At 38.4% G+C, this 12,870-nt stretch overlaps 1 protein-coding gene across 3 annotated transcripts in view; it reads right to left on the bottom strand.

Moving 5' to 3' along the window:
- The window catches only part of SLIT3 (slit guidance ligand 3), a 472,709-nt gene that overhangs the window by 164,868 nt on the left and 294,971 nt on the right, over window positions 1-12,870 (bottom strand). For all 3 annotated transcript variants that reach the window (XM_042880662.1, XM_042880663.1, XM_042880664.1), the window contains exon 9: window positions 8,677-8,840. In XM_042880662.1, coding sequence (XP_042736596.1) covers window positions 8,677-8,840 — 164 coding nt within the window. The remainder of the gene's footprint in view (window positions 1-8,676; window positions 8,841-12,870) is intronic.

Raw genomic sequence — 12,870 nt, 5'->3', positions numbered from 1 at the left:
CATTTTAGCAGAATAAAAAGTCTTTATGAACAAACTGTCAATTTGTAGCATCCAATGGTTTTATTAATGTTTTCCTTTTGCAAAGGGCAAAATACGTATTATGGATGCACACTGAGCAGGGATCTAGCACCTATTACATCAGCTTTTACTAAATCATGAAGCTGATAAAGAAAAGGTCTCTTTAATAATGTTGTAAACAGTATTTAGTATTTTATTTAGCTGATTCCATTAAATTAGGATCTTGGCTTAGCTACACAGTAGATCTATAGAATTAAAGCACCAAAAAATCTAAGAGAGTTTAATTAGTTTAATGTTTGCATACGCGTAGAGAGATGGTGAAAAACAAGTCTATGTAGGCTATGGAGTTTGAACTTCAGAAAATCAAAATTTGGATTTGAATTCCATAGCTACTAGAGAATGAGAATAATGACGTATTGAGGACCCCAATGTAATAAGAAGAATATCTGAAATCTAAAAATGCATTTTCTTTTTGCTGCCAATACTTCCTGGAAAGAAAAGACCTGGGAAAATCATAAGTATTTCAGGATTCCTGTTTGTGTTCTTCACAGCTGTGGTGGAAACAGCAATGGACAAATCAGCTGCATTTATGCCATCTCCTTCCCAAAGGTCTTGCTGTCACCTTATCATTTCAGATTTTTGTTTCTCAGTTTCACACAAGCACTAATTCAGCATCTTAGCTATATTTTTCTCTAATTCTTAAAAATCATCAACACAATTATACATGTTGTTATACAAAAGTTACCCAATCAGAATATGGAAGCCAGAATAGGAACCCCATCAACAAAACTATGCTTTTTGTGCTTGATATAATGGATGGCAGTCTCCATGAGTAGGGTAGTTGATATTTGGCATTTCATCAGCCTGCAATGCTTTACGTTACAGTTTCATACTTCAGGTTAGAGAGAGAGCAGAGATGGGGAGAGGCTCAGAACTCTGCCGTTTATGGAGGAATTAAGTGCTCTTTTCAAATAAGTGTCTCATTGGCCTCTAGCCTTTTAAGAGCAGCAAACAGACTGATATTACAATTAGCACAGAATGATTATGGAGTAGAAATGAGGAGTTTAAATGTCACTAGGATTTAAAATAAATTTTGCAATGACTAAATAAACTAAATCTCATTTGCACTGACACCCATTTACGGCACGCTAAGTAGTATGCTTTATTACCTCCTCACCTATCCAATGCCTTTGCAGCAGCTCTCTTCTATCAGAAAAATTCTAGTTATTAGTAAAAAAGTATTGATGGATTTCAAGAAAATCTGACAGGATTTAATGGTTAGAAGTCTGTGGTGACTTTAAATCCTTTTAAGTATGGCAGCCATGAAACTATTGATCAATAAACAAAACAGTACAAGTATTGCAGATCTGTGGGTATGTTATGACCTTTTGTGGTGTAATTAAATAGCTTATTACAATACTGGGACATCTGAAATCAATCACTACTACATGAGCTTTCAATGGGCTTCACTAACAAAACCTCAAAAAGATACCTAAAACAGATGTATTGCTTTGGATGGTGCTTATAACCCAGCATTCAAATACAACTGAACATGCACAGTCCTGCAGAGAGATATGAGAAAGACAATCACAACTATCTCCAATTTCCTCCTTCTTTAACAATGGCAAATACCCCATAATGGAGGAAAAAACTGTATGTTTGTTCTATAGGAATGCACAGTAAATGGTTTATGAAAATATTTTCATCCTTGGTTCAACAGATTTTCACTGAGCACAGCATTAAGAATTTATGATTAGTGACTTAGGCCTCAACTGACAATGTTAATACCACCAACTTCACTGTCTGCAGAAAATTGCTTGTTATGAATATTCATTATCTGATTCAAGTTCACTGTTTTGTTGAATATTCCCAAACAGTAAGTTTATCTGTTAAAAATTCATGGCAAGAGAACGTAACTCTTCTGTAGGCACACTCAGTACTAATTGGTTTACAAATAAATATTGAATAATAAAGAAGAAAATATCTAAAGGAAGTGAAAGGAAGGCGTGGTGTAATAAGCAAAGCCTATTTTATTCTACACAAGTCCTATTTTGAACATTTTGAGATGCCCTGATAAAGTGAGATCTCTGAAAATAGACCTCACATCACAGTGTTGTACCCTAAAAACACTATTTGCAATTATTTCATTAACAATGATAACCCCCAAATTGCATGCAGTATTTCTAAATGAAACAAAATAAAGTAGACCAAAGAAGCAAGTTCACCTGCAACAACCAAAGTCTAATGGGTAATTTGTTCTTCTGAAGGATTAATAAAACTGCAACAGAATCTGTGAGACAACTGAAGTCATTGCAAAACTGTGACAAAGCTGTTCTTCTGTTCTTTGAATATCTTTCTCCATCCTGGCAACATAGGCCTACTTTGCTAACAGCAGCCAGAACTTGCCTTTCTGACTATCACGCCCTGAGGAAAGCTGCTAGCATGTATTTGGTTCTCTGAGTTTGTACAGATAGGTTTCTGTAGGGCTCCCCAGCACCCTTCTGCTGCTGTGACCTGTGCCACAGCTCATGGTATCCACCCAACTCAGCACTGAGCATCATGGTGCACTCCCACTGAATACCAAAACAGCGTTACTGCACTACTAATAAAGCAAGCCAGTATTTCTTGACATAAACATGAAACCTAATCACATTATTATTCTTAGAGCAACTGCTCAAAAGCCAAGTGGATGAATAACTATACCTGAATCTGCCAGTTTTAAACAAGCATTTAAGAACTACACATACTGCTCTGGGGAAGGAGAATTCCAGAACAGAGGTAGTCATACTAAAAAGGTACAGACATAATTGTGTGACTGTAAAACTAAATTCATTGTAATTTAAAGCCAATTTTAAGCTTTGGTCTTCAAAGATATATTAAGTGCCCGAATAAATATGAATTTTACCCTCAGATTTGCATCAATAACACCATATGTGGCATCTTGCTCATGAAGCAATGCAAGTAGATTCTTAGAGTATAAACTCATGTAAATGCTAATGCTACAGTAAATTTAAGTTGGTAATGGGGAACTCGGTGTAATCAGACAACAAACTCAGGTAAACAGTGATGAGTATCTCTGCAAACCTCCTGCAGGTTCTCACTTCTAGAGCAGCTAATGAATGCATGGTATTGAAATGTTTCTTTAGACTAGATCTAATGTTAGTTTGTGCTGCCAAATTATAACAGGAGATAAAAATTCAATCAGAGTTCCACAAAAAGTTTCTAAGAATATTCAAAGCTTTTGCTTTGTTTTTTTTTTGTTTTTTTTTTCCCAAAAGGCTTTAGAAGTCATACAGTACTGAAAGTTCTGCAGAGACCCCATTGTAAAGAGCAGTTACTGTATTTCTGTTGGTCATAAAAAACCTAAAACAACAGTGAGAAAAAAAGATGATATTTATCTAATACAACTCACTCTTTGGGAAAGAGGTGAAAAACAAAGTGCTTCAGATCACATCTAAAAGCAATAAAACAGCTGCAAAATCAGGATGTCCACAAGGCAAAAGATGAGAATTGACACACAAGCAGAAAAAGGCCTCCTCTTCCTACCTTGTTCAGCTTCTTGTGACCACTAAGCCTAAGGGCCATTAGCAACCCTACTCTGCAAGATCTGGGGTATGCTGCATGGGGAGAAATCACCCTGTTCCCTCAGGAGCAGTAACTGCTGCCCTGCGCGGGCACAGCTTGAATCACTAGGAAACATTCCTCCCTGCTTTTTAGTTTCCAGGAAGCACCAGTCTTCCATGCTGGCAGTACCTCTACATCCCATGCTGAAAGAAACAGACCCACTGCTAATTATGCAGATATACCATTGTGCAGCTTTTTCAAATAGGAACAGATGGGGAGGAGTTCCCCTCTCCACACACTTTTCCTTTGGCATCTTCTGAATGTTCTCATTAAGACACTAAGCTTGAGGAGTGATATTTTATTAGTTACTCACTGTTGGTTTTCCCCTCAACAATATGCTATGAAGTTATTAAGAGTAAGAGGGAGAAAGACAGACCATTGAGTTTTGTGTTCTGGGCCAGACAGTAACAGCTATATTTTAAGACCATTTGACCTCACCTAAACAAATAAATCTGCTTCCTCCTTCCACCTTCCCGTCTGCATGAAGCAACAGGAAGCTAGCATATTTTCATTATTTTGTATCTCAGCTGCAGTTTCAGAGTATAATACAGAAACTAGATCTTCAACCAAGATGTGGATCTATCCAGTACTTTCTTAAATTCAGTATCAGTTTATTTAGACAAAAATCATTGTACATTTGGTTCTTCATTACTTACTTGCCTCAGCTTCAGTCTGATGCAACTCTTAGTGAACTTTCACTGATTTAATGCAAAATTAAGAAATAAGGTGCTACTGATGGTGTGACTTCATGAACCCTCTACTTCAGTTTGCAAAGCTTTACAGATGTGCTAATGTGAGTGAGAAAACACTACATGACCTGACATAACTGATCAAGATGTAGATTAATTTCAGCGTCAAGTAGAGCAGGTAGAAGAAAAATCAAGGAGCGATAATACAGCTCACGAGAGAGCAAAATCAAATAAAAACATTATCCTAAGGGAGCTTGGGAGAGAGGGAGCAGAGAAGGACAAATAGACAGAGAGAAAGAGCAAAGAAAGAGGCCATGAAACATGGCAAGGAAACGTGGCTTGATCCAAGCAAAGACTGGAAGGCTCTGAGTTTTACTGAGGATATGGCAGCACACACACAGATGCTTTTCTGAGAGTTAAGGGAATATAAAAAGTTCCCAGGCATCACAGTGCAGGTAGTATTTCAACTGTCATCAAATCCTTGCTCCCCTCTCTCTTGTCACAGCAACATGGAAGTGAATTGCAAGATTGTAGTGAAGAGAGAGAGTGGAGATACATCATCTCCTATTTGCAGCTCATCAGCTAGACACTCTCACTCTGGTGCCAGGTTAGCCCCTTCCACAACATTTTGGCTTTTTTTTAAGGAGCTACAGAACCACACACTTCTCAGAGTTCATTGAATCAAAGCGGCTGCATGGGGCAAGAGCATGCTTGAAGATTTCTTTGGAAACATAACAAAAAGTTATGTCAGGTCATGTAGTGTTTTCTCACTCACATTAGCACACCTGTAAAGTTTTGCAAACTAAAGTAGAGGGTTCATGAAGTCACACCATCAGTAGCACCTTATTTCTTAATTTTGCATTTAAGGCCCAGATGCAGGCAGGCTGCTCTGTCAGGGTGGCTCTGGAGGAGAGGTTCTGGTACAAAGAGGAGACAGCTTGCTGAAGAGCCAGCCAGAGGACTCTGCCAGAAGTACGCGGTGCTCTCCCCAGTGCTGAGAGGCCAGCCAGCCCCAACCCTGGTCGGTTCTGTTAATGACCCCTGCTTCCTCAGAAACACAAATCCAATTAGACATATTTGCAAACCCTTCTCCAGGCAACTGCACATTATTTAATCCTACACATTAACCTACAGTTCTCAGTCAAATGCTCATGGGCACGAACAAGTGAGATCTGGAATAGCTTTTCTACTAGTCACCACTTGCCTGCAAGTGCCATTTGAATTAATATTTTTATAATTCACATTATAGCCGACCAGTATTTTTTGAAAAAAATTAGCTGCAGTTTACACAGTTTTCACATATCGGCAAATATCTCTGATTTCAGCAGTGTTATGTTGACAGACCTTGAACGCAATGCTAATAAACCTGACTGTACAGGACAGACAGCACTGTATCCAGAAGGAAACAAGAAATTTGGGTTCTGGGTATAATACATCTCTGTCAGTGTTTCACCTCTTCTTTTCCACTTTACATTATTCCTTGCTTTGAAGCATTCAGAATTTGTTTCAGAAGCAGTGTGTGTCATAAAAGGATTTAAGAAAAAAGTATTTTTGCACAGGATTCAACGAACAGCCAGGAGTTGTTGAACAGGGTTACTTTTCTACCTTTCCTACATTATCTTATTCTCCTCTTTCTACTCTGAAATATGCAGCAGTACAAGCTCTGAACGGGAGTACTCTGATAAAGCCCATTTTATAGTGGAGGAAAAGTTGAGATTTTTCTTCTTCTGTAATGTATTCCCACTGCCATAAAAATACAAGTACTTGAAATTCTGAGCATGTATTAAAACAAAGTAGTTCAGTACACTGTATTTCAGCACTTTGTAAGTATGATGCAAAGAAGCTTTCACTGCCAGCTAGAGGGTAGTTACAGTGATTCATATAATCTTAAACTGTATAAAGTTCCTTTGCAGGGGGACAAGTTCAGTCCACCATTCACCTCCTGTTCTAGTGTGACTTCATAGTCAAACAGGAATAAATGAAGCTGTAAAATCAGCAGTAAGACCTGTAATAAGGAGCAGAGAAGATTTATAATCTCTTTAAACATGTAGGCTTTTTTGTGAAAGCAGCAGATACTGAGTTCTCTGCTAAATCTTGCACTAAAACAAGCTCTTCAAATGTACTGCTTTACCAGGATGTGTGATTTCCCAGATGAAGGCTAAGGCATACAGTGTACGAACAGCCTCACTGGAAGTTTCCTTAATTTTTATTAATTTATGCTTTAATAAAAAGCAGGACAATTTTGAGAGTTCTCTCTTACATTCTTGGTCCAACATGCAGCTGTTAAATAATCTTTTTTTCTTTTGGAAGTTAAAGGCTGCACAGAAAACTCCATTTTGATGAGTTCTGTCCATGTTAGATTTCACGTTCAGCAATTATTATCTCCTCTTCTGATTTAAACCAATTTTCTTTCAGATCACTAAATCATAAATCCAAATAACTGAACTCACCCTCCATCTGAAACTTCATTTTGTAAGACAGACATGCTCTAGTTACATCTTTGGTAAAATGAGATTCTGCTAATAGCTCAATCAATTATCCCCTTATTTTTATCCTTTCTCTGCCAAGATTGTCAGATCTCTAGGTTTTTCTTTTTGCTAAGCTTTTGATGTATTTTGTTTCTTTGTTTTTCAGATATTGTGGGCATTTTCAGATCTCCTGAACTGCACAGAAGAAGCTCAGCCCTCCTAAGATCATGCCACAGAAATTATTGGTGCACAACTTCATTTTCCATGTGCCCACAATATTTCCTGCGACCTCCAGGGCTGGACATCAGTTTACCAGCTATGATATGGTCAAGCTTGGGATCAAACATCTCTTCTCAAAGTAGAACCATTTTTCTCACTGTTGCATGTAAATGAACTTACACAAAAAAGAGTGAAGGCACGCATCAAGAGATGCTTTACGGAGTGGACTCACAGATGGCAGCTGACAAATAAGCAAAAACAAGTACAAAACAGCAGAACAAATCCTTGAGACACCTGTTACGCAGTTCTTGTATTTACTCTCTTTGAAAAGACTTTCATGTTTACAAACATATCTAACCAGTACACAAGTCAAGGCAGGTACCAAAATATATTGGTAGGTGTTTTACTGTAATGTCAGGTATGGCACATTTAAGTACAATGCAACTTCCCTACAAACAAATCGTCTTCTTCAACTCAAACATCTAAGATGAGTTCAGGGGCCCTGTGGCTTATTATGCTAAAGCTTACTGTATGCTATGTTCCTTTAATTTATTTTGTTTGGCTGATTTACAGGCCTTTAATTTAAAATATGCATTAGGAGGCACCTATCCTCTTCAGACACATACAGGCTTGGCACTAATACAGCCGCTGAGTGCTGACCTGCTACACCTCCATGCTTGGTTCCTGTCTGATCAGCTCAGTATTCCCAACTGAAATTTCTAATGAAAGAAGTGACCATAACTGTACCTCTTCCTTCCCTGTTTTATACTGCTCTCGTGTGTTTGGCTTACCACTTAGGCCCACAGTGTGTTTGGCTAGCCTAACTGCTGTCACCACCAGTAGGTCTGGATAACATACAAGTGGTGTATGCTTCTGTGCATCTTGTAACACCGCAGTCTAACACACCAGGCTGTAGACCTGCAAATTTTACCATTTTGTCTGCCAAATTACCTCCAAAATTGTGTCTGAATCTTCCCTTCTTTTTCACAGCATACACGGCTCTTAAGTCTTTCCTCTGCCAGAAATTTTCAGTCAAATCTAAAGGTTTCTTTTTTCAATTTTTCTACATTTTTTTTTTTTCTTGTGTAAGACGCATTTCTATCACAAAAGCCAAGTGCAGATTTGGAGGCTTTATGAATGGGCCTAATATATAGACACATAATTTGCAAGTTGGCCATCAGCTTCATTTATATACAAGGAAACTTGTAGACAGTGAAATGCTTTGGCTCCTGAAGAATCGTCCTTCAGTCCCTGAGATAAAATCTGCCCCTGCCATTCCATAATCCAATCATTTATCAACAGATTCAGATTAGCATTTTCTATTTCCTTTCCTTTATATTCCAGTCAGCTGTACAGCTCTTCCCCTGAGAAACGCCAAATTATCTCCACTTAGCTGATAACTTTGGTTGATATCATTGCCAATACTGAAGGAAAAAAAATAATAATTTGAGAACTGAATTATTAACTGAAATCCAATAATTCACATAAAGCTGAGAAAAACAACAACTTGATCTATTATTACACAGTTTAGCTATGATAAAAACAGCAGCGCTACAGAGCGGCATTCAGATACAAGGCAATCATTTTCCATTCCCTCATTTTATGCTAGTATCAATACAAAGTCATCTGCTGATAGAGAAACAAAGTGGTATCGTTACCAGAGCAGACAAAGTCCTTTTTCTGCACCTCGGCCACAAGGAAGCCCCGCAGGCTGACCGGCGCCAGGCAGAAGGTGAACTGCCCGATGGTGCGTCGCTGCCGCAGCCAGTCGGACAGCCAGGCCAGGTGGCAGTCGCAGTGCAGGAAGTTGGAATGCAGCCGCCTACAACACAGGGAAGCGCCCAGAGTTACCAGCGGTGTTATAACAGAAGGCACAAAGCACAGCAAACAAGTACGAGGCTGCCTGCCTCTTCTCTGCAGTGTAACAGGCATCAGTGAAGGTTACTGGCTCCAGCTCAGCCAGGTCTCAGCTGTCTACTCTGCCATAACACACACAGAAACATCTACATAAAAATTCAACTGTTTTTCATAGCTGTGTAATCACAACCACTCTGGAGAAAAGAAGATACTGAACTTTAGAGGCCTCCAAGTAATCATTTTGCCTATGACTTCCTTTCAGAAGTAACTGCATGAATGACATGGAACTGAGTGAATTTAAAGAATGCCTTTTACAAACGAGAGGACCAGGCTGAAAAAACTGATGATAGGTAATTCTTCCCTCCTCTCTCCTTTTTAAATAAATGAGAAATAGTAATTAAACAAAACCAAATCAAAGATCTGCAGAGGCTATTGATCCCTTTCCTGTTCCCGTGTTGCCTGTATGACTTCACCAATGGTGAACTTTTACTCTGGCAATTTAAGACAAGTATTTAGATTCCAGACAGGGCTCGTGATGAAGAAGGGCCCTTGGCCATGCTCCCTTCCGCACACCTCGTGCGTGGCACTGCACACTTCCAGAAGCATGACCACACTGGGAAAAAATAAGTCTGCCACATTATGATGCGTTCAGAGAGTGAATTTATAAATATCTTAATAGCTACCAAAGTTCAGATCAAAACTAAGGCCCAAGATGTTAATTATTTCATCCTTTGTAATGACTCATATATTTGCAGTATTATAGCAAAGCTGAAACGATAAAACAGATCTGTCAGAAATGGTTAGACAAAGCATTATTCACTGATATCACAGGCATTACACACAAAAAAAGACAACCCCAATTGGTGTTGCTGGATTTAGCCTTGTCTATCCAGCAGAGAAGGTGTCTGTCTGTCTGTGAGCCCTTCCTGCTGCCAGCTCTGATGTGGGTCCCAGTCTGCATGCTGGGGTGGGCACTCACAACTGGAGGGTGCAGACCTGGGACTGAGTTTGCTCTGTGGAGATGGAAAGCACCTCCTGGGAGAGCTGTGAAGTGTAGTTGTTTTAGAAGGATGGCTACAAAACATTGGGTTTTTTAGAGATCGTGAAGCTATTTAACAACACTGCAGTAAGTTAGATTTCTAATAAAAGGTATTGTTATTAATCTGTCTGGAACACTTTGTATCGTTTGAAAGCAAACAAATACATTTACAAAGAAAGGGAAGCAAATAACATCTAGTCAGAAATTATCCTACATACAGCAATGTTGCTCTAACTGCTAAAGAAAGCAATGCATTTACATGCTCAGAGTGTTGTCCCTTCCCATGGCCATGGCAGTCAGCTGTGATGGTGTTGAATGACCCTCCTTCAGGAGGTGGAGTCTGGCCCATTCCCTGCATCCTGGATATGACAGGCAGGAGGGAATATTACATTTGCTTTTCACAAAAGGGGCATCTTCCCAAATCAGTGAGCTGGTAAGGTTTGTTCTATTTTTCCTCTCGTTAAATGTGTATAATTAGTTTTTGGGTTCCCAATGTTAGTGGTGTGAACTGTCACCCTCTCAGCAGCTTCTCTGGGAGGGCATCAGCAGAGGGAATATGTTTTTTGATAATTAATAGTTAAAATATCAATAATTAATTAAGTATTAATAGCCACAAGTAGTTTGATACACTGATTCTCTGCAAGCATGAAAAGCAATGAAGCGATTCAGGACAATTTCAGTTTATTCTTTAATAAAGATAATGAAAAAATAAATAAATTACACGATTCCCTACCTCAGCAGTCAAAGTGCAGAGATAATGGGATATTTACCATTAAGCAAATAAGTATGAGGGACATGCTTTAATATAGCTGTTTCAAGCAAAGGAAAGCAGATCAATAAAAACTAATTCCTGTCACTTCCAATCAAGGTTAAAAGATCAATGAAACTTAGCAGAAGGAAAGACAAGACAATGAAAAAGGTTGCACAGGAGAGTTGATTCTCTTGAAGAATTCTTCAAGTGCTTCAAACCTTACTAGTTTTTTATTATTATTCCTTTTTCTCCTAGGAGTTCACGTTCAAGTTGCATACGCTCTCTATTTTTTCTGCTCTGCTCTTAAATGAGCAGATTGTTTTGAGTGCTATGACAAAAAAGCTGTCTGTCCACAAAACCACCACAGCAAAAGCAGCTGTGGCACAGGCAGCCCCAAACATCCTTTAATGGATCCCATAACACGTAAAAGGAGATATAGAGGGAAAACACCATCTGCACCATGCTGGGCCTTAGCTAGAGAGGGCTTGTCCCTGCTTGAGGGACACTCAGACTAGGGCTCCCTATAAGATCTTCTAAAACTATGTCTAAATGTAAAGCTTTCTGAGAAGGCAGAAAAGTGGATGATCATTTAAGGAAAGCGTAGAGCTGTAATGATCCATTTGACCTGAATTTGCATCCACAACCAAGAGATTAAGCAGTGGATGTTGTTCAGCCGTTGTGCTTCAGATAGGTATTTCATTTCATGGAAACTGTTCCTTGAGGCTGTGTATTAATGTGGGAGAAACAAGTTACTAAGTGAAATAAGGCCCAAGGAAGTGAGAAAATACTACAGTTCTCACTTCCCCTCCCCCAAAAATCTTCATATGAATATTTTTCATTGGTGAACCAAAACTGATCAGTTTTATGCCTGCTCAGATCCACATTAGCTTTGTTAATATCCATTTGAACACAACTTGGTTAAATCTAAACAGTATTAGCCTAAAATCTGAACAGAAGATGTTCAGAAAGTATTACATAGCTATGCAAACTTGCTTTGTCAATGATTAATCAAATATTATTTGTGAGAAGTGATGATTCAGAGACAGAGAAAAAATTTAAATAGGAGGAAGCAGAAGAAATTAGGAAGTACTATTTGACTCCTTTGCTTGTATTACATTAATTGCTACTTTGATGACTTTTCTCTGACTCTGCTGAGACGGAAGGAAATACAGAAAATTAAAGTATTTTATTGTATTTCCACCTACCTATGCTGGTTTTTTAATCCCTACACTGTACTCCTGGAAAGGACACTGCGTGTTTTTTGGCAGTTCTTCGGAGAGTAAAACATGCCACTCAATATTGATGGAACTACCTTCACAGAACATAAGGTGAATGAATACAAATGCAAGTTTGTAAAGGTGCCCTTTTAGCCACAGACCTCAAATTAAATTTCCAGAAAATCCTTTTAGAGCGGGTCAGCATTCATGTTCTATAAAATGTGGCTCTCAGAATTCAATATAAAAGCTTCCCTTTATAAATCCTATTTATGACTTCCTTCCTTTTTTTTTTTTTTCTCTATTTTTTTTTTTTCTTCTTCCCTTAATTACAGCAGTGAAGGATTAGTCAGTGTAAGCCTCCAGGGAGCTATATACAAAGCCATCTCCGAAATTAAACTAAAAGGAAAATGGCAGAACACATTGAGCTCTGGTAACAGACAAGACTGATTGATCTGAAGAAGCCAAGCAAATTTGCTGGACCACCGTGGTTGAAGGAGAACAGGCAAAAGCACAAGAACCTTAACCCTACCTTTATCTGCTTTATCCACTCTCTTCTAAAATAAAAAAAAATGTAGTTCTCATTTAAATACTTACATTAATTTCTGTGAAAGTAAATGTAAATGAAGCTATCCTTCACAGAGTGACACGACTGAGAGGCATTTCCTTCAATTCAGTTAATTTTCCTCTCATGACTTTACATAAACATACATGGTACCCCTGCCCCATTTTATTTTTTAGCTGCATGAAAATAATTCAGGCTAGTTATTATTACCTTTTCTTTACTTTTAAGAGTAAATGCATCTTGTTTGGTTTCAGATTTTGGAAGTCAAAAAAAATGACTTCCTTTAAGCTTTTATTCTGAAGCTGTGTGTTTCCTAAAGGAATAGTTTATCTCAAGAAAATGCTATGGCTAAATTCCAGAAATGCACAGAGTCTGATTTTATAGTCTTTCTATTTTCTTCCAGTTAATCCAATCAGAGCTTTTCCA

This window comes from Lagopus leucura, unplaced genomic scaffold (assembly GCF_019238085.1).
Source record: "Lagopus leucura isolate 7727_CA_CO unplaced genomic scaffold, USGS_WTPT01 Super-Scaffold_100027, whole genome shotgun sequence".
Classification (NCBI taxonomy): Eukaryota; Metazoa; Chordata; class Aves; order Galliformes; family Phasianidae; genus Lagopus; species Lagopus leucura.
This window is presented reverse-complemented; position numbering and strand designations above follow the sequence as displayed.